The following is a 22,498-nucleotide window of genomic DNA, read 5'->3' as shown; positions in this document are numbered from 1 at the left end:
CCATCCATTTTCTACCGCTTATTCCCTTTGGGGTCGCGGGGGGCGCTGGAGCCTATCTCAGCTACAATCGGGCGGAAGGCGGGGTACACCCTGGACAAGTCGCCTCCTCATTGCAGGGCCAACACAGATAGACAGACAACATTCACACTCACATCCACACACTAGGGCCAATTTAGTGTTGCCAATCAACTTATCCCCAGGTGCATGTCTTTGGAGGTGGGAGGAAGCCGGAGTATATATATATATATATATATATATATATATATATATATATATATATATATATATATATATATATATATATATATACATACACAAACACACACATTATATTAATTGCAATATAATTGGATATTAAGAGTATACGAAAGTTTGACTTCTACCTTGTTTACTTCTGTGACAACCTCCTTAAAGTTTTGTAATCAATCAGAATGATCAAGCAGCTAAAATGCACAAAACATGGATAAGTAGGGAGAGTGTTAAGCATTTGTAATTTTTTTTTTTTTTTTTAATGGTGATTGGACGTTTTTTATAATATCCATATCTGTTTACATTTTGTGTTGGTTGGCTTTTTTTGTGTTTTTTTGCTCCATGACTAGGGAAGGTTGTTTGCATTCGGTCATATAAATAGATGCTGCACATTCCAAACATAAAAAGTATTTGACCAGGTAAAACTCATGTTGTCCACCATATTGTGTCAAAATAGCATTTAAAATGGTATACTTTTAAAATGAATATAAGATTCCTTATTAAACTCATGACGTCTCACGGGCCAATTTAAAGATGCCGGCGGGCCGTACTTTGGACACCCCTGGCATAGAGTAGTTATGCCAGGGTTTCCCATGCCACCTAACCCTGTCAAAAAGTAGAATAACGCTTGTGCAAGTATCATATCATTGCTTTAAAGTCATGAGCTTGTTAAATCATCAAAGAAATATCCAGATACTCGAGTCAATTTCTGTGACATTTAATGTCCACCCAACCACCACCCCCTTTCTTTGAGAAGCCCCAGCTGTGCTATTCAGTCATCTCCCCCCCCCCCCACTCCGCTGACTGTATGCATGCCATATTTTCAACTTTGAAGAGAGCATATGACCCGCTAAGACTCTTAAGTGACTAGAAAAACAAGTATGGATAAGCTTTTGGAATCCAGTCACACTTTTGAACATGGAGGGGGGAGGCGGCCACAACGTGGAAGATGCTGCTGTTGGACATCTTAGCGAAATGTTTCTTAACATCACGATAGGGTTGTACGGTATACCGATATTAGTAGTCCCCCACACACCCGCGCCCGCGTCGTCATCACGTCGAGTCACTGCTGGTTTACGAGCACAGGAGCATGTTCGGCAGCGCACAATCACGGAGTACTTACAAGCAGACGCAGTGTGTAGACAGAAAAGGGAGAACGGACGCATTTCGGCATAAAAACTAACGATAAAGGTGAAGGCATAACACTGAAACGCCCTCAGGAAGAGGTGCTTTAAGACATGGCTCGCTAGCTAGCAGCTAACGTCCAGTCGCAGTCGGCAGGGTTTTAGCTACTTCTAAATCACTAATCCTCGCCTCCATGGCGACAAATAAAGTAAGTTTCTTACAAGTATCATCCCTGCAGGACGAGGAATAGCTAAACATGCTTCACTACACACCGTAGCTCACCGGTGTCAACATGTAAACAAACGCCATTGGTGGATCTACACCTGACATCCACTGTAATGATACCAAGTACAGGCACGTATCTAGTCGATACTACTAGGATAACGTTGATATTTTTTGGCATCACAACATCTTTGTTTTTTTTTTAAATTAATATTATGCTATATGTTTCTGGACACATGAGGACTTTGAATATGACCAAAGTATAATCCTGTAACGACCTGGTATCGGATTGATACCCCAATTTGTCCAAAACTAATATAAAGTATCAAACAACAGATGAATAAGTGATGATTACATTTGAACAAAAGTGTAGACAGAACATGTTAAAAGAGAAAGTAAGCTGATATTAACGGTAAATGAACAAGTCGATTAATAATTCATGATAAATGACACAATATGTTACTGCATACGTTAGCAGACTAATTAGGAGCCTTTGTTTGTTTACTTACTACTAAAAGACAAGTTGTCTTGTATGTTCACTATTTTATTTAAGGACTAAATTGCAATAAGAAACTTATGTTTAATGTACCCTAAGATTTTTTGTTCAAATACAGCCAACAATGCAATTTTTTTGTGGTCCCTTTTATTTAGAAAAGTACCGAAAAGTACCGAAAAGTATCGAAATAATTTTTGTACCGGTACCAGTACCAAAACACTGGTATCGGGACAACACTACATCACGAGTGCATTTGCGGTGGCCTGTTTTGTTTTTTTGTAAGTAGGCGTGGTCTCTCTCAGGACTCTTCCCAATGACTTACTGGAAGAACACTTTTCAGCAACTTTCCGCAGCCCCTAATTTGAAGCCTTTTCACTGACTGCAAGCGTGGATGGGTGGATGGGTGGCTGAGGGGGTGCTCTGAAAGGGAAAGGTGGGGGGTTGTGGAGTATTGTGCGCTTGAACAGCGGAGCCCCACTCAAGCTGAATGGGCATTGTCATCTGGATTTCTATGGATCACCAAAATACTTTGGGGAGGGGGTTCGTGCAGACGCATTATGGTGGGAACATGTCTGCTTGGGGAATAAACTCGCTTGAGTCCAGACAATATAGTGTGTTTAATCTCAATAATAATAAAAAAAACAAAAAGGAAACAATATTGCATCTTCTTATACATGAAAGTTGAGTCACTACATTAAACAACAAGACAAGAAAACAATTCCAGGAACTGAACCAAATGAAACAAGACTTCCTGTCGCCATCTTGTAGCCAGCAGGTGCTTGCAGTAATGGGCATAAACATCCCGGTTGGGTCCGGAATTAGACATGGAATGCCGTTATAATTCCAGCACATGAAAATATACAAAAGTGTATTATAGACAGGTGTGTATGTCCCCATTACCGTTATGGAGGAGTGCAATCTTTTCATCGGAGGCAAAGCAACAGTACTGTACAGCAGTGTTTTTCAACCACTGTGTTGCCGCGGGATACAATCTGGTGTGCCGTGGGAGATTATGTAATTTCACCTAATTGGGTTAAAAACATGTTTTGCAAACCAGTAATTATAATCCGCAAATGTGCCGTTGTTGAGTGTCTGCATTGTCTAGAGCTCGGCAGTGTAACCATGTAATACTTTTCCATATCAGTAGGTGGCAGCAGGTAGATAATTGTTTTGTAGATGTTTGTTGTGTCGTCTGCAGCGGGAGGCAGTGTGCAGGTAAAAAGGTATTTTACGCTCAAACCAAAAATAAACAAAAGGCGAGTGCCGCTAAGAAAAGGCATTGAAGCTTAGGCATGGCTATGCAGAACAAAACTAAAACTGAAGTGACTGCAAAGTAAACAAAAACAGAATGCTGGACGACAGCAAAGACTTACAGTGTGTGGAGCAGACGGCGTCCACAAAGTACACCCTAACATGACATGACAATAACAATGTCCCCGCAAAGAAGGATGGCGTCCGCACAACTTAAATAGTCTTGATTGCGAAAACAAAGCAGGTGTGGAAAATAGCGCTCAAGGAAGACATGAAACTGCAAAAAGAAAATACCAACAAAACAGGAAAAAACACCAAAATAGGAGCGCAAGACAAGGACTAAAACACTACACACAGGAAAATACAAAAAAAAAACCTCAAAATAAGTCACATCGTGATGTGACAGGTCGTGACAGTACACCTACTTTGAGACAAGAGCTATAGTGATGCACTGTAAACCCGAATAAGTAAGCAGAATCTCAAAAAAAAAGTGAGGCAATCAGTTGCCACATATTTTTTGAGTTCATAAACTCAAATATTTGAGTATATCACATCGTAAATATTTGGAGTTTATGTTAAATGTACTTTTAAATTATAATTGAATTAAACTTACCAATTAAGCCAACTCAAAAATGTTCCTCCTTGTGTCTGCTGCCTGAAGAGGAAGTGCACGCAAATGCTACAAAATAAAAGCACTTCCTCTTGTGGTTGCGCGTGCATGTAATAATTTATATATATACACACAGAGTATAATTACAATACAAATCTATAATGTGATTGATTCATTCTTAATTTGTTCTTTATTCGATTTAATGATTTGTTCTTTCAAAATAAGACGACTTTATGTTTAATCCACTGAGTTTTAAGTAACTGTGAGTTAATTACTTTAAGTAGCAGTTACATAATCTGCAAACAAGTTAATATTAGTTAAAAATAACAAGTTTAATAAACTTAAAAAGAAGGAAAATGTTACTGACACTCAACATTTTTAAGTAAGTACAACATTTAACAACTTTTTAAAGTTTACACTACTCATTCTAATTAATTATTTGGAGCATTCGGGTTTACAGTGTTGCTTGGTTATGGTTTAAATTAATATCCAACAATTGCGAGAGCAACTTTTTTGGTAACCCTTTAGTATGGGGAACATATTCTAAGTAATAAAGACTTAATTTAAAGTTATTTGAACACAAAGGGAACATATAAGGGTTAGGGTTAGGGCTAGGGTTAGGGCTAGGGTTACTAAAAGTTAAAGTTAAAGGACCAATGATTGTCACACACACACACACGAGGTGTGGCGAAATTATTCTCTGCATTTGACCCATCACCCTTGATCACCCCCTGGGAGGTGAGGGGTGCAGTGAGCAGCAGCGGTGGCCGCGCCCGGGAATCATTTTTGGTGATTTAACCCCCAATTCCCACCAATAATAAGCAATAATTCTGAGGTTATTGAGGGAAGACTCTTAGTTATTGGCTTACTTGTTGTATAATAAGGCCATGCAGAATAAGGCATTAATAAGTACTTAATAATGACTAATTAAGAGCCAATATGTTACTAATTTGCATGTTAATAAGAAACTAATTAATGGTGAATATATTCCCCATACTAAAGTGTTACCACTTTTTTTTGAGTGTCAATATCGGCTACTGAGTTTCGTTTTTTAATGATTTCTGCTGGTGGTGTGCCTCAGGATTTTTTTCAATAAAAAAAAATGTGCCTTGGCTCAAAAAAAGGTTGAAAAACTACGGAGCCCCTAAAGGGACATGGAGGGAAAAAAATGTTTTGCGAGATCTCGCAATACTTTTTGCGAGATCTCGCAAAAGGTTTTGCGAGATCCCGCAAAAAGTATTGCGAGATCTCGCAAAAGTATTTCGAGATCTTGCAAAACATCCATGTCCCTTTAGTGCAGGGGTATCCAAAGTGCGGCCCGGGGGCCATTTGCAGCCCGCAGGTAATTCTTTAGCGGCCCCACGGCACATTCTAAAAATGCGATAAAAAACAAAACAAACAAGTGGTATAAAAGAGCAAACAGGGGAAATGTAACAGGAAAATGTTGCAATGTTTACTCTAATAACACAATGTTTACTCTAATAACACAAAAAGCCTTTAGAGGTTAAAAAATAATAATGAATCAAAATCATTATGAATTATTGACCTATTCAAGGCTCCAATTACATCACATTAAATATTCCACTTTGAGATATTTTTTGGGGAAAATGTTTTTTTAAAGAAGGGCCTAAAACGAACAAACAAAAAACAAAAACAACAATAAAACGTATAATTAACGGCTGGATCTGAAGTTGATCTCGAGATTATTGTGTTAAAAGTAAACAGTAAAAAAAATATATAATTTATTTTTTAACACTTTAATGAGTAGGAACCTTTTGGATCCCAATAATTTTAGTGTGATTTGTTTTTAAGTGTCATTGCTCAAAAAATAACAATGAATTAAAATCAATGGTGTTATGAGTTATTGACCTTTTTAAGGCTCCAATTATTATATAATCTCAAATATTCCACTTAAAAATTGTATTGGGTGAAAATATTGCATATTTTGTTGGGGGGTTTTCATTAAAAAACAAGGTTTTCTTTGACAAAAAGAGCATACAACTTAAATCTTTAAAAACGTTATATTGACAGATAGACCTAAGTTGATCTAGGGATTTAAAATTTGAATAATAATAAAAATAAGAATACTGAATAATGACACATTTTAAATATTTTTTTGATCAAAATCCTTTGGGGTCCCCGGGATCAATCCTGAGTGGAGGCCTAAATGTATATTTTTTATACATATATTGTATTGGTTTTTAAAATAAAAAATATCAAAATGCCCCCCCCCCCGCTTGCTTTGATTTTTCAGTGTGTGGCCCCTCAGTGGAAAAAGTTTGGACACCCATGATCTAGAGATTTTAAACTTGAATAATAATAAAAATAATGCAATGAGGTGGCGACTTGTCCGGGGTGTACCCCGCCTACCGCCCGAATGAAGCTGAGATAGGCTCCAGCACCCCCCACAATCCCGAAAGTGACAAGCGGTAGAAAATGGATGGATGGATACTGAATAATGACACATTTTTTTATTAGTTTTTTTTTACCAAAACCCCTTGGGGTCCCCGGGATCAAGCCCAAATGGAGGCCTAAATGTATATTTTTTATACATATATTGTATTGGTTTTTAAAATAAAAAATATCAAAATAGCCCCCCCGCTTGTTTTGATTTTTCAGTATGGGGCCCCTCAGTGGAAAAAGTTTGGACACCCCTGATCTAGAGATTTAAAACTTGAGTAATAATAATACTGAATAATGACACTTTTTTTTTTTTTTTTTGACCAAAACCCCTTGGGGTCCCCGGGATCAAGCCTGAGTGGAGGTCTAAATGTATATTTTTTATACATATATTGTAAATGGCCCCTCCTCCCCCGCTTGCTTTGATTTTTCAGTGTGCGCGGCCCCTCAGTGGAAAAAGTTTGGACATCCCTGATCTCGAGATTTAAAACTTGAAAAATAATAAAAATAATAACACTGAATAATGACACATTTTTCATATTTTTTGGACCAAAACCCTTTGGGGTCCCCGGGATCAAGCCTGAGTGGAGGCCTAAACGTATATGTGTTATACATATATTGTATTGGTTTTTGAAATAAAAAATATCAAAATGGCCCGTCCTCCCCCCGCTTGCTTTGATTTTTCAGTGTGCGGCCCCTCAGTGGAAAAAGTTTGGACACCCCTGCTTTAGGGGCTCCGTAAAAGACACTGCTGTACAGTAAGTCAAAAGTGAAAGGTCCTTTAAAAACTGATCATAAAAAATATTTCAACTTACAAAAAGCGTGTACCTAACAGAGATACTCCTTTTTTTTTGTCTGTGATGTGTCCAAAAAAAAAAAAATGTCCCGAAGATAGAAAATGTCCAATATTGAAGAAGAGAAAAAAAGTTTGGTGTTGTGGTTAGAAGGGGGGGGGGATCAGACATAATTCCGTTTATCATACTCCCCGTTCGGCGTGGCTCGCTTGGTCGGTGCGTATTTCACCGAGTACCCGGAGTTCCCGCCGGACGGGCAGGAGCAGCACAGCATGGTGCCGCCGATCAGCAGCAGCGCGGTGGCCGCCCAGCCGATGTAGAGCGCGGCGCCGATCTCCCTCTTCTTGGAGGCGGGCACCTGCGGGTTGTAGAAGTCCGAGATGATGCTGTTGGCCATCCAGCAGAGGGGCACCAGCACGGAGAGGCCGCTGACGATGTAGATCACCCCTCCGGCGTTCACCACCCGCGCCTTCACGTACTCGTTCCGGATGCAGTTGGTGCACTGCGCCCCGGCGATCACCACCATGAGCCCCAGCACGCCCATCATGGAGGAGATGATGCAGAGCGCCCGCGCCGCCTGCAGGTCGTGGCTGAGGGAGAGCACCGAGTCGTGCACCTTGCACTGCATCTGGCCCGTGCTCTGCACCACGCACGACATCCACAGGCCGTCCCAGATGGTCTGAGCCACTACGATGTTGGCCTCGATGAAGGCGGTCACCTTCCACATGGGCAGCCCGCACGCCACCATCACCAGCAGGGAGCCGATGACGCACAACGCCAGTCCCAGGATCTCCAGCCCGGCCGACACCATGTTCGCTGGTCGTGATATCAGGGGAAGTCCTCAAACTTTTTATCCAGAACTCGCTCTCCTCAAACTGACTTGGTCGTCTTTTTATGCGCTCATCTCCTCGGCTCCTTTGTGCAAGTGTGGAAACAACTGGACTCGCAGTAGCGCCGGACCACCAGTGTGTTTTTGTGGGGTGGGGATGTGGAGAAACTTCCGACCAATCAGCTGCAGCTGCATCCCCGGTGGGCCAATGAGCGGGCAGGGAAGTTTTGAGGCTGAATAAAGCGGTCCAGCGCGGATTGTGCCTTTTTGAACAGTTATTTCTAACGGCTAGGGGTTGGGCTTTGGGACGTGTGTTTCTATTATAGCTGCATAGTAAGTAAAACCCTTTGGGGTCCCTGGGATCAAGCCTAAATGTATATTTTTTTATACATATATTGAATTGGTTTTTAAAATAAAAAATATCAGGATCAAATCCAGGACCTTCGTATTGTGAGGCAGACGCACTAACCCCTCTTCCACCGTGCTGCCCATATACAGTAAATACAATTTGCTTAGTTAGTAAGTAAGTAAGCAAATTTTATTTATGAAGCGCTTTTCACAGATAAAATCACAAAGCGCTGTACAAAACATATCAGGTCAGTGGTTATTAACCTTGTTGGAGGTACCAAACCCCACCAGTTTCATATGCGCATTCACCGAACACTTCTTGAGTGAAAAATAAAATGTTTTTCTTATTTTAATCTTAATTTATAAATATGAATCATGAAATGATGTTATCCTGAGATCGGTAGGTTGTGAGTTCAAACCCCGGCCGAGTCATACCAAAGACTATAAAAATGGGACCCATTAGCTCCCTGCTTGACACTCAGCATCAAGGGTTGAAATTGGAGATTAAATCACCAAAAATGATTCCCGGGCGCAGCCACCGCCGCTGCTCACTGCTCCCCTCACCTCTAGGGCGATGGGTCAAATGCAGAGAATAATTTCACCACACCTAGTGTGTGTGTGACAATCATTGGTACTTTATATTACAGAAATACTAGTCAATATATTTTTTACAAACAGAAAGTTACAGGAATGTACACATGATCCCATGTTTACATCTCATTGTGCAACATGTGAATGTTTTAGTGGGAACTAAATGCGATATCTGAAAGGGGTATAAATTATTTCCAAAGCAGGACCCCCACCCAGACATACAATACTAGTACACAACTCATGAAAAACAATATTTTTTGTTATTGTCATTGTAAGTGGGCCAAAACACTTATATTAGAAAATATGGAAATTTGATTATAATAATACAACATTTAACTTGTTATTTAGCAGTGACATGCGGTGAGGTTCATGACTGGTGAGGCACTGACTTCATCACAGTCAGATTTACAAACATATGAACCCTAAAGAGTATCTGATTCACCATTTGATTGGCAGCAGTTAACGGGTTATGTTTAAAAGCTCATACCAGCATTCTTCCCTGCTTGGCACTCAGCATCAAGGCTTGGAATTGGGGGTTAAATCACCCAAAAATGTTCCCGGGCGCGGCGCCGCTGCTGCCCACTGCTCCCCTCACCTCCCAGGGGGTGATCAAGGCGATGGGTCAAATGCAGAGAACAAATTTCACCACACCTAGTGTGTGTGTGACAATCATTGGTACTTTAACTTAACTTTAACTTTACACATACAAACTGTAGCACACAAAAAAGCACATTTAATAAAAAAAAACGTTATTATGGTCTTACCTTTACTTATAAGTGCGGGAACAGTAGTGTTCGTGTTGGAGGAGTTGTGAATGAATTAAATTGTCAAGACTTGGTCCGGGGTGTGTGCTTTTCCAGGATGCAACGGAAAGTTGGCACGGGCGAGACGGGAATTAAGGTACATGATTTATTTATTAACTATAAATACAAAAAAAAGGATCAAACAAAAGGCGCGCACAGTGGCGGAGAATAAACTATGAACAATTAAACAAAACTTGCAAACTATGGCTTGAATAAAGAAAACTTACTTGGCATGGACAAAAAAGGAGCAGCGTGAACATGGACATGAAAAAATGGACAGAGCATAAATGTGGTGTAAGGTCGTCAGCACGAACAACAGAAAATGAATGAACTTAAATACTATGGACATGATTAACAACAGGTGCGTGACTCAAAACAGGTGCGTGACATGACAGGTGAAACTAATGGGTAACTATGGTGACAAAACAAAACAAAAGTGCACAAAAAGTCCAAAAATAAAACCTGATCACACAGACATGACAGAGCCCCTCCCTTAAGGACAGATACCAGATGTCCATTAAAAAAAAACAAAGATCAATAGTTATGGGAGGGCGGGTGGGGGACATGGCGGTGGGTCGCCAGACCACGTGTCCCCGAATCCACCGAGGCAGAGTTAAGTGGCGGCGGCGAGTGGAACGCCGCTGCAGCAGGCGAGGCGGGCGCCCAGGGATTGGCCATATCCGTAGCCGACGAGGAGGCAGGCGCGTCGTCAACTTGGCAGGCGTGGCAGCTTGGCGTGGCAAGTCAGGCGGCGAAGCTCGGCGTGACGCGTCCAGCGGCGAAGCTCGGCGTGGGTCTTGGTCTTGGTGTGGGTCTTGGCATGGCGGGTCTTGGTCTTGGTGTGGGTCTTGGTCTTGGTCTTGGTGTGGGTCTTGGTCTTGGTGTGGGTCTTGGTCTTGGCATGGCGGGTCTTGGTCTTGGCATGGCGGGTCTTGGTCTTGGTCTTGGTGGCGTCTTGGAGCTGCGACTGGCGGCACTTGGCGTCGTTGAGCTGCGACTGGTGGCACTTGGCGTCGTTGAGCTGCGACTGGCGGCACTTGCTGTCGTTGAGCTGCGACTGGCGGCACTTGGCGTCTTGGAGCTGCGACTGGCGGCACTTGGCGTCTTGGAGCTGCGACTGGCGGCACTTGGCGTCTTGGAGCTGCGACTGGCGGCACTTGGCGTCTTGGAGCTGTGACTGGCGGCACTTGGCGTCGTTGAGCTGCGACTGGCGGCACTTGGCGCGGAGGGTCTTGGTCTTGGACTTGGCGTGGAGGGTCTTGGTCTTGGACTTGGCGTGGAGGGTCTTGGTCTTGGCGTGGAGGGTCTTGGTCTTGGCATGGAGGGTCTTGGTCTTGGACTTGGCGTGGATGGTCTTGGACTTGGCGTGGAGGGTCTTGGACTTGGCGTGGAGGGTCTTGGACTTGGTGTGGAGGGTCTTGGACTTGGCGTGGAGGGACTTGGACTTGGCGTGGAGGGTCTTGGTCTTGGCTTGGCAGTGCTTGGTCTTGGCTTGGCAGTGCTTGGTCTTGGCTTGGCAGTGCTTGGCGGCGTGGAGCTGGTACCGGAGCTTGGCATGATGCGGCTAGGCGTGGTGCGGGTACTGGAGTCTGCCGTGGAACTTGGCGTGGTGGAGCTGGTGCTAGCCTTGGTGCGGCAACAGGTGCTAGCCGTGGAGCTGCGACAGGTGCTAGCCGTGGAGCTAGCCTTGGAGCAGGTGGAGGTGGCCTAGCTGGGGGTTGCGGCTTGGCAGGTCGGAAGACTGGTGAGGGCGGTCGTGCTGGAGGCTGTGGCTTGACGGGTCGGAAGACTGGTGAGGGCGGTCGTGCTGGAGGCTGTGGCTTGACAGGTCGGAAGACTGGTGGTGGCGGCCGTGCTGGAGGCTGTGGCTTGGCATGGTGATGTCGAGCCACCCCACCAACACAGCTCCCGACCCCAGCCCCCCCCTCAAGGGGTGGATACCAGACGCGCTCCCTGCGGTCTGGAACTCTCTGTAAGGGTGGGCGGAGGAGGGCAGAAACTTCCCCATTAAATTGTCCAAATTGTCTTTCTTGTACCTGGGATTGAGTGGGTGAAAAAAAATTGTTTTGTGTCTTGGGTGTGGCTTGAGTCCTGGGGAGCGGGGAATCAAAAGAAAAATAATTCAGAAAAAAAAAAATCATGGTTTTTGACGTCATTAGGGCGAAGCCGGGCTGGCTGCTGCTTGCTTCCGCCCGGAGGGGGAGAGGCATGTGGGAGAGGCATGTGGGAGCGGCGTGTCCTGCAGGCTCGCGGAAGTTCTACCCGACGTCCTTCGTCGGGAGCGGCGCTTTCGGCACTGCTGCGCTGCGTCCTCCCATTCCTGGGACCAAATGGAGTTTCTGTACTCCACGGAGGAGTAGCGCCGAGTTTCCTCCTCCATCGCGCACAGGACCGCCCAAGAAGCCTCGTCGAAAATGTCCAACTCTCGTGCGGAAAAGCGAGTCTGCTGACGACCTACTGTCAAGACTTGGTCCGGGGTGTGTGCTTTTCCAGGATGCAACGGAAAGTTGGCACGGGCGAGACGGGAATTAAGGTACATGATTTATTTATTAACTATAAATACAAAAAAAAGGATCAAACAAATGGCACGCACAGTGGCGGAGAATAAACTATGAACAATTAAACAAAACTTGCAAACTATGGCTTGAATAAAGAAAACTTACTTGGCATGGACAAAAAAGGAGCAGCGTGAACATGGACATGAAAAAATGGACAGAGCATAAATGTGGTGTGAGGTCGTCAGCACGAACAACAGAAAATGAATTAACTTAAATACTATGGACATGATTAACAACAGGTGCGTGACTCAAAACAGGTGCGTGACATGACAGGTGAAACTAATGGGTAACTATGGTGACAAAACAAAACAAAGTGCACAAAAAGTCCAAAAATAAAACCTGATCACACAGACATGACAGAAATATGAAATCCGTGCTGCAGTCTGCAGGTGTACCTAATGTTGTGTCCCTGCAGTCGTTCACGGCTCCTCCGGCGCGAGCATTGTTGTTTTTGCACTTTTTGGCTTCTTGTTAAGTGATTTTTTTGGGTGGATTCGGTCTTGCACGTGGAGGGTTTGGGTGTGGGCTTTGGTTGGTGTGGAGCTCCCGTCGGGGGGTGCATTAACCGGCACCAGGAGGTGGGATTACTGCGAGCCTCCCACAGTGCGTCTTCGCAGCAGTTTTATGATTGCTCAGCACAAGAAATACTTTACACACATACAGTTGTTGACAAAATACACTGTACATTATATACCTCAGCTAACTAAACTATGGAAATGTATAATATAATTCATATAGCAATACGGTCTCACTGCACAGCAGGCCAGCAGTTAGTCGAGTCCGCAATCCATGTTGAGGCACAACTGAGTGACGTGCCTCAACTGGCTGCTGTTCACCGCACCGTCTCTTCTCAGTATCTGAACGGCAAATGTGAAAATTCAGCAATTTTGAATAAAAATAATCTAAAACTGTTGAAGTTAAATGGAAAATAACGTTATAGTATAATCACTGGATACATATAACAATTTAATTATTTTTTATTTCTTTTTACATTTTTTTTCTTTCCATGATGGCAGGTGAGGCCCCGCCTCCAGTGACTCCACGTCACTGTTATTTAGTCAGGTTTGGGACAGGTGTGGCCACAGTTTGCACGTCTGACGTCGCTCACATCTGCTCCACTGAATGCTCAAGGAGTTTTTGCGTTTGCTCACGCATATGGAAAATTAGAGGGAACATTGTTTGGGGGTATCCATAATACGCCGATAGGGAGAAGTTTTTATTTACACGATGAGTCGGGTGTGTCTTGACCTCCGCGGCGGAGGCTGCGCCGAACCCCTGAGGCCGACTCCCCGAACCCCTAGGGTTCGATAGAACCCAGGTTAAGAACCAGTGATATAGGTAAAGTAAAACAACAATTAAATTTAAACAATAGGGGATAAGGATACAATGTGGATTAAAAATGATAGTTAAAAGGTGCATTAACTAAAAGCTTTACTAAAAAGAGAAGTTTTCAAATGTTTCTTAAAAGTTTCAACACAGTCAAGATCACAAAGGGACTAGTGCAAATTGTTCCAGAGTCTGGGAGTTATAGCCTGGAATGCCAGGTCTCCACGGGTTTTAACCTCTTAAGGCCCAAGCTGTTTGTTTACATGCTTTTTTTTATTTCTCTTTGCTATTTGGGCTTATTGGACCCTAATTAGAATAAAAACTAAGAATCATATTTTGATATGGTGTACTTAGTCCATAAGTAACAAACGTGTACTTCATGTTTAGTGACATGCTAATTCTTATTTTTACACTTTTTTTCCTCCAAATTCCATTGTATGTTATACTCTTCTGACACCACCAGATGGCAGTGTAAGTGTCCACATAAGCGGCCATAAGACCTTAGTTCAGTAGTGTACACAATTTTGGAAATAAGAGCTAAAAGGTGCTGTCCATGCATGTGGCCACTAAGCCTTTAGGTTAAAACAAGTTTTCGGGATCTTTAGAAGACCCTGGCCTGAAGACCGGAGGCTGCGCCCTGAAGAGTAGGGGCATAGTAAGTCAGTGATGTACTGAGGGGCCCCACCATGCAACGCACGGAATGTCAGGACTAAAATCTTAAACACAATGCGGAATTTAATGAGAAGCCAATGAAGACTGTATAAAACGGGGGTGATATGGGCTGTTCTGGGTGCAACGGTCAAAAGTCTGGCAGCCGCATTTTGTACAGTCTAAAGTCTCTTTAGCGTTGACTTGTTGAAGAGAGTGAAAAGAGAATTGCAATAGTCAATGCGAGACGAAATGAACGCGTGAATGATCATTTCCAGATCCAATTTTGACAACAAATTTCTCACTTGAGAAATATTTCTGAGATGATAAAAACAGTTTTTGGTCAGTTGACGACAGTGACCCTCCAAAGACATGGACTGATCCAACACAACCCCAAGGTTTCTGAGGCTGCTTTTAACAGATGCACCCACCAGAACACAAAGGGAGTTCTTTATTCGGGGGGATAATTTTATTATCAATTATCAGAGTTTACATTTTGTTTGAATTTATCTGGAGGACATTTGAGGACAACCAGTTTTTAATACAGGATACACACTCCAAGAACTCAGATAAAAAGTGAAACTTTGAATCATTGAAGGAGCATAACAGTTGAATATCATCTGCATAGAAATGATAACAAACATTTTTAAAACGACTGATCAACGTCCCAAGCGGCATCAGATACAACAAAAACAAAACAGGCCCCAGAACAGAACCTGGGGCCACACCACATGACAGGTTGGACACATAGAAACCTCTAGTTTTTTTTTAGTTTTTTTAAATTTAATTAATCCAACAAAATAATACCCAATAATACCATAATAATACAATTCCAATTCCAAAACCAAACATTCAGAATAGCAATAAACAGAGCAATTGAAAGGACACACAAACATGACACAAAACAATCCAAAAGTAGTCAAACAAAAATAAATAATATCAACAACAGTATTAATGTTAATAAGAATTCCAACATAGCAGTGATTAGAAATCCCTCATTGACATTATCATCACAGCCATTTATAAAAACAATAAAAACATTTAAAAAATGAACAATAGTGTCACAGTGGCTTACACTTGCATCACATCTCATAAGCTTGACAACACATTGTGTCCAATATGTTCCACAAAGATCAAATAAGTCATATTTTAGGTTCATTTAATAGTTAAAACAAATTTAAATAATGGATACCCCCGCGACCCTAAAAGGGACAAGCTGTAGAAAATGGATGGATGGATTGATACCATATTCCAATATATGACTCATTATTATATAAACTAAATGCAATTTTTTCTACTGATATCATTTCTGTTACGGATCACACTCCTGCCGTCTCACTTTCTGCTGTGCGCTCAGCCCCGCGGGACACGCCCACGGGCGCTCCCCTCCGCTTGCGGTCGCGCCTCCGCGTGGCTGCAGACAATCTGCAATCAACACACCTGCCTGTGATGAGAGACCAGGCGGTGTTCCAGTGCCAGAACATAGCTACTCGTACCCGTACAGTAAGCCTGATTACGTCTCCAGCTTTCCTTGCATGTGCTTCATCGCTCTCTGTGTTCTTTCCCGTCGTGCTCATTGTGTCCTGTGTTGTGTTGTGTCGTCATCCAGCTTCCAGTCTTCCTTACCCGTTGTCGAGCTGTGTGTCTCTTCTTCCCGGATCCCCTCTGGACTCTTTTCTGCCTCTCTGGATCTCGACCTCACGCCTGCCCTCTGACCACGACGCCTCACTCCAGCCCTTGACCTTCCGCCTGTCTCTGGACTTCCGAACCTGCCTTTACCTATCTGGACTTCCGCCTCAATTCCAACACGCACCTTCAACACCCTCTGGTAACAACCCACATATACTTACCACACATAGTCACACTACATTCATTTGGATTACTTATGTACCTCACATACATTTGCTTGTGTTAATAAACGCGCTGCCAGCTAACGACATCACTGTCAACCTGCTGTCTCCTTCTCCCGTTGTACCGTTACAATTTCCATAGCTTGTGTGTACCAGTCAGTATGAGTTGGACTATCTACATGTATCCATTTTTTTTAGAATTACCCTTTTTGTTATGATGCATATTGAAAGAAATGCATTTTTACTCTTTGATGACACGTTACTAAATTGAAGCAGATCACCAAGAATACAAGTTTGCATTGTCATTGGGATGTTTATATTTAGGAATGTGATTGTTTCTTTAGTTTTCAACCATAACTCTTTTATTCTCTGACATTCCCACAATGCATGAACCGAATTCTAGTTTGATTCTTTTTTATAATGTCAGCTTTGTCTTACAGGAACTTTGTAGATCCACTTTACCGAATGAACTCACTTATCACTGTAACATCCATTTATCATTTTTTTCTTGTCCGCATAAGGCGGGGGTCGGCAACCCAAAATGTTGAAAGAGACATATTGGACCAAAAATGCAAAAAAGTAATCTGTCTGGAGCCGCAAAAAATTTAAAGTCTTATATAAGTGTTATAATGATGGCAACACAGGATGTAAGTGTCTAACTTAGCTATATTAGTCTACTATCAAAATGACTTTGAAAGTCTTATATAAGTGTTATAATGATGGCAACACATGATGCAAGTGGCTAATTAGCTATATTAGCCTACTATCAAAATTACTTTAAAAGTCTTATATAAGTCTTACTCAAACTCCCATGCACTCTCGAGGACCCTGCCGAGAGTATAGAGCTGGTCCACAGTTCCACGACCAGGACGAAAACCACACTGTTCCTCCTGAATCCGAGGTTCGACTATCCGGCCTAGCCTCCTCTCCAGTACACCTGAATAGACCTTACCGGGAAGGCTGAGGAGTGTGATCCCACGATAGTTAGAAAACACCCTCCGGTTCCCCTTCTTAAAGAGAGGAACTACCACCCCGGTCTGCCAATCCAGAGGTACCGCCCCCGATGACCACGCGATGCTGCAGAGTCTTGTCAACCAAGACAGCCCCACAGCATCCAGAGCCTTAAGGAACTCCGGGCGGATCTCATCCACCCCCCGGGCCTTGCCACCGAGGAGCTTTTTAACTACCTCAGAAACCTCAGCCCCAGAAATAGAAGAGCCCACCACAGATTCCCCAGGCACTGCTTTCTCATAGGAAGACGTGTTGGTGGGATTGAGGAGGTCTTCGAAGTATTCTCTCCACCGATCCACAACATCCGCAGTAGAGGTCAGCAGAACACCATCCTCACCATACACGGTGTTGATAGTGCACTGCTTCCCCTTCCTGAGGCGGCGGATGGTGGTCCAGAATCGTTTCGAAGCCATCCGGAAGTCGTTTTCCATGGCTTCCCTGAACTCCTCCCATGTCCGAGTTTTTGCCTCCGCAACCGCTGAAGCCGCACACCGCTTGGCCTGTGGGTACCTGTCCGCTGCCTCAGGAGTCCTATGAGCCAAAGGAACCCGATAGGACTCCTTCTTCAGCTTGACGGCATCCCTCACCGCTGGTGTCCACCAACGGGTTCTAGGATTACCGCCACGCCCAACCAGTCTCCATGTGCTTTGTGGACTTGGAGAAGGCATTCGACCGTGTCCCTCGGGAAGTCCTGTGGGGAGTGCTCAGAGAGTATGGGGTATCGGACTGTCTGATTTTGGCGGTCCGCTCCCTGTATGATCAGTGTCAGAGTTTGATCCGCATTGCCGGCAGTAAGTCGGACACGTTTCCAGTGAGGGTTGGACTCCGCCAAGGCTGCCCTTTGTCACCGATTCTGTTCATAACTTTTATGGACAGAATTTCTAGGCGCAGTCAAGGCGTTGAGGGGATCCGGTTTGGTGGCTGCAGGATTAGGTCTCTGCTTTTTGCAGATGATGTGGTCCTGATGGGTTCACCTGGCCAGGATCTTCAGCTCTCGCTGGATCGGTTCGCAGCCGAGTGTGAAGCGACTGGGATGAGAATCAGCACCTCCAAGTCCGAGTCCATGGTTCTCGCCCGGAAAAGGGTGGAGTGCCATCTCCGGGTTGGGGAGAAGACCCTGCCTCAAATGGAGGAGTTCAAGTACCTCAGAGTCTTGTTCACGAGTGAGGGAAGAGTGGATCGTGAGATCGACAGGCGGATCGGTGCGGCATCTTCAGTAATGCGGACGCTGTATCGATCCGTTTTGGTGAAGAAGGAGCTGAGCCGGAAGGCAAAGCTCTCAATTTACCGGTCGATCTACGTTCCCATCCTCACCTATGGTCATGAGCTTTGGATTATGACCGAAAGGACAAGATCACGGATACAAGCGGCCGAAATGAATTTCCTCCGCCGGGTGGCAGGGCTCTCCCTTAGAGATAGGGTGAGAAGCTCTGTCATCCGGGGGGAGCTCAAAGTAAAGCCGCTGCTCCTCCACATCGAGAGGAGCCAGATGAGGTGGTTCGGGCATCTGCTCAGGATGCCACCCGATCGCCTCCCTCGGGAGGTGTGTAGGGCACGTCCGACCGGTAGGAGGCCACGGGGAAGACCCAGGACACGTTGGGAAGACTATGTCTCCCGGCTGCCCTGGGAACGCCTCGGGATCCCCCGGGAAGAGCTGGACGAAGTGGCTGGGGAGAGGGAAGTCTGGGCTTCCCTGCTTAGGCTGCTGCCCCCGCGACCTCGGATAAGCGGAAGAAGATGGATGGATAATGAAGACATCAAATGATGAAAGTGTCAATATTAGTCTATTATCAAAATGACTACGTGTCGCAGGCTGACACAAACCTTTGTTGACAGAAATGTTGAAATGTAATATTTATTCTACACATTTTTACAACATTGGAAAAGATTAGTAAAACTTCTCAGAGGGTGAGATAACTCCTGGAAATGACTGTCGTAGAATTACCAAAGGTATAGATGTGTGTGTCCAAGTTAAAGGAAACGGCAGGCTGTCTTCTTCTAATGGATTTATTACAATCTCTGCAAGCTGGGTAACGTTCGCTGTGGTCTGGAACAACATGGCACACTAACAACTATCAAAAACACAGCCAATATTACATACAGATAATGTGTCATGAAACATATAATAAATAAATGATAAATGGGTTGTACTTATATAGCGCTTTTCTACCTTCAAGGTACTCAAAGCGCTTTGACACTACTTCCACATTTACCCATTCACACACACATTCACACACTGATGGAGGGAGCTGCCATGCAAGGCGCTAACCAGCACCCATCAGGAGCAAGGGTGAAGTGTCTTGCTCAGGACACAACGGACATGACGAGGTTGGTACTATGTGGGGATTGAACCAGGGACCCTCGGGTCGCGCACGGCCATTCTTCCACTGCGCCACGCCGTCCCCACATGGAAAAAAAAACTAAATACACAGAGGATAAAAGTAAAGGAAATTAAATGAGCTCAAATATAACTACAAATAAGGCATAACAATGCAATATGTACATACAGCTAGCCTAAATAGCATGTTAGCATCGATTAGCTTGCAGTCATGCAGTGACCAAATATGCCTGATTGGCACTCCATAACAAGTCAATAATATCAACAAAGCTCACCTTTGTTCGTTCATGCACAGTATAAAACTTTTGGTGGACAAAATGAGACAAAGGAGTGGCATAAAACATGTCTCTGTGGCAGCGTCGGAGAAAGTTGTACATGTAAACAAACTATTGAGTCACAGTCCACACAGCGGTGAGTTCAAGAGCCGCTGAAATTAGTAGGACAAAACGGCGCTCGCCAAATACTCTCATCAGTGAAGCATAAACACAAACAAACTGTGGGCTTTCTAACAATTAGTAAGGTTGGTGTCGTGTTTGTCCTCCTACAGAAATAATATTACCACAAAAAATATATTTTTCTCCCCATTTTTTTTCCATTTCCATACATTTTTGAAAAAGCTTCATGGAGCCACCAGTGGCTCAAGAGCCGCATGTGGCTCTTGAGCCGCGGGTTGCTGACCCCTGGCATAGGGTCATACCATGCCTACCGTCAAGCATGGTGGTGGTAGTATTATGCTCTGGGCCTGTTTTGCTGCCAATGGAACTGGTGCTTTACAGAGAGTAAATGGGACAATGAAAAAGGAGGATTACCTCCAAATTCTTCAGGACAACCTAAAATCATCAGCCCGGAGGTCAAAAGTGGTAAAGGAATGGCTAAATCAGGCTAGAATTAAGGTTTTAGAATGGCCTTCCCAAAGTCCTGACTTAAACGTGTGGACAACGCTGAAGAAATAAGTCCATGTCAGAAAATCAACAAATTTAGCTGAACTGCACCAATTTTGTCAAGAGGAGTGGTCAAACATTCAACCAGAAGCTTGTGGATAGCTACCAAAAGCGCCTTATTGCAGTGAAACTTGCCAAGGGACATGTAAGCAAATATTAACATTGCTGTATGTATACTTTTGACCCAGCAGATTTGGTCACATTTTCAGTAGACCCATAATAAATTCATAAAAGAACCAAACTTCATGAATGTTTTTTGTGACCAACAAGTATGTGCTCCAATCACTCATCACACAAAAATAAGAGTTGTAGAAATTATTGGAAACTCAAGACAGACATGGCATTATGTTCTTTACAAGTGTATGTAAACTTTTGACCACGACTGTTTGACACAGAAACTAAAGTTTCTGTGTCAAACTTTAGTTTGACACAGAAACTGATTCAGTGGAAACAGGGCAAAATATCTCAACATCCAACCCATATTGTTAAATTATTCATTGTCTAATCCCGGGATGTCAAACATGCGGACCACGTATCAGTTTCCATCCAGTCAGCAAAATGAGTTTGCTAAGTGTAATATTGAACTGCATTTTCAAATTAAAGAAACTGCTGTTCTAAATGTGTCCACTAGATGTCGCAATAGCAATTCTGTTAGGCAAGCAAATCGTTTTTGGCGGGGCGAGCGAGTATATCAAGCATGAGGTACACGATAAAGCAGGGCTCCTCCCCCTCAACCCAACGTAAAACAAACGGGTAAAATAAACAATTGGTAACCCCACATAAAATGCTGCATGAAACACTGCACATATTGTCTTCTGTGCAAATTTAAAGAAAGTGAACAGTGGAAATGACAAATGAGGTAGTTGATAGATAGGAGCGTTGTTGTTTATGCTTCATTTTGTTTGTTGTTCCATCCTAGATTGGCTGTGACTTAAAGTGTAATTGCTTTGTAAATACACTGAGATGAAGTCTAAGTTCATTGTGTTCTTCATTGTGTTTTAGAAACTGCTCCAATTTTTTTCCTCAGAATTTTCAACTAACTTGAAGTGTTTTGTCGAGAGGATTATTTTTGATATGTACATTGTCAGATTGTGCTTTTTTCTATTTTGGGCCAAAGTAAAACAAAGCAAACAATCTAAAGTTGTAGTTTTATTTATAATTTGTTATGCTATGATTTTACCTGTCCGGCCCACATGGGAATAGATTTTCCTCCATGAGGCCCCTGAGCTAAAGTGAGTTCCATACCTCTGGTCTAAACTAATAATTTTTTAAAAACAAGTTCAACTAATACATTAAACAAATTGGACTAAGTAGTGGTAAGTCCTGTACTTTCCTCATCTTGAGTTGTTTTTGCTGAGGAATTGTATGTGTTTTTGTTTTGTAAAGACAGCATAGCATCTCTTTGATGTGTCATGTTTCCTTTTCTGATTGAACTGTTTTGACAGTGAACTTGAAGGCAGCGGCCACTCTCTCCACAGGCTTGGAAATTTGCTCCGGAGTGCAGGATGCGAGGGTTCAGGGCTTTTTATCCTGTAGTGGCTGCTGGTTGCAGGAGCTCTGTGCTCCTGCGCATCCTCCTTTTGTGTTCTTGATGTTTCCTTTTCGTTTTCATATGGGTTTTTTTGCCTTTTGGTTCGGGCCCCTTTGGGACTGCGCAACAAGGGGTCACACTTTACTGACTTCAGCAATGCTTTTTCGTGCTTTTTTGTGAACTTTCAGATACTCTTTCCAGGAACCTTTTGGCTATGGCCATGTTTGCACTGCAGACCAGCTGCTGGCTCTCTGCCACACAGGCGTCCGGGTGGAGAGACCGGAGGAGATAGGAAGGAAGAGACGGGGCTGGTGAGCTAGCGTTGAGCGTCAGGATGGAAAAGCTTCACGGAACCCTGCCTGAATGAGCATGAATCGGACACTTCAGTCTCCCTGGACGGATTTTCGACCTTCCACACGGGCAGGACATTGGCCGAGAGCTAGTGGGCAACCTAGGACTCTCTTGGTTGGTTACTGTTTCTGGCCGTGCTGTGTTTTGTTGTTTGTCTATACAAATCGTATGTGCAAAATATATATTATTAATTTCTTTTTTTTGTTTGTTTTTCTTAGTGTTTTAC

The 22,498-nt window shown here is 43.6% G+C and overlaps 1 protein-coding gene across 1 annotated transcript; it reads right to left on the bottom strand.

Annotated features, from left to right (window-relative positions):
* Positions 1-2,690: 2,690 nt before the first annotated feature.
* On the bottom strand, positions 2,691-8,088 carry cldn5a (claudin 5a). Its single transcript, XM_061928902.1, has one exon. It carries the CDS (start codon positions 7,956-7,958, stop codon positions 7,311-7,313), a length of 648 nt encoding a protein of 215 aa, XP_061784886.1. The 5' UTR covers positions 7,959-8,088; the 3' UTR covers positions 2,691-7,310.
* Positions 8,089-22,498: the final 14,410 nt, after the last annotated feature.

Source organism: Nerophis lumbriciformis, linkage group LG33 (genome assembly GCF_033978685.3).
Source record: "Nerophis lumbriciformis linkage group LG33, RoL_Nlum_v2.1, whole genome shotgun sequence".
NCBI lineage: Eukaryota > Metazoa > Chordata > Actinopteri > Syngnathiformes > Syngnathidae > Nerophis > Nerophis lumbriciformis.
This window is presented reverse-complemented; position numbering and strand designations above follow the sequence as displayed.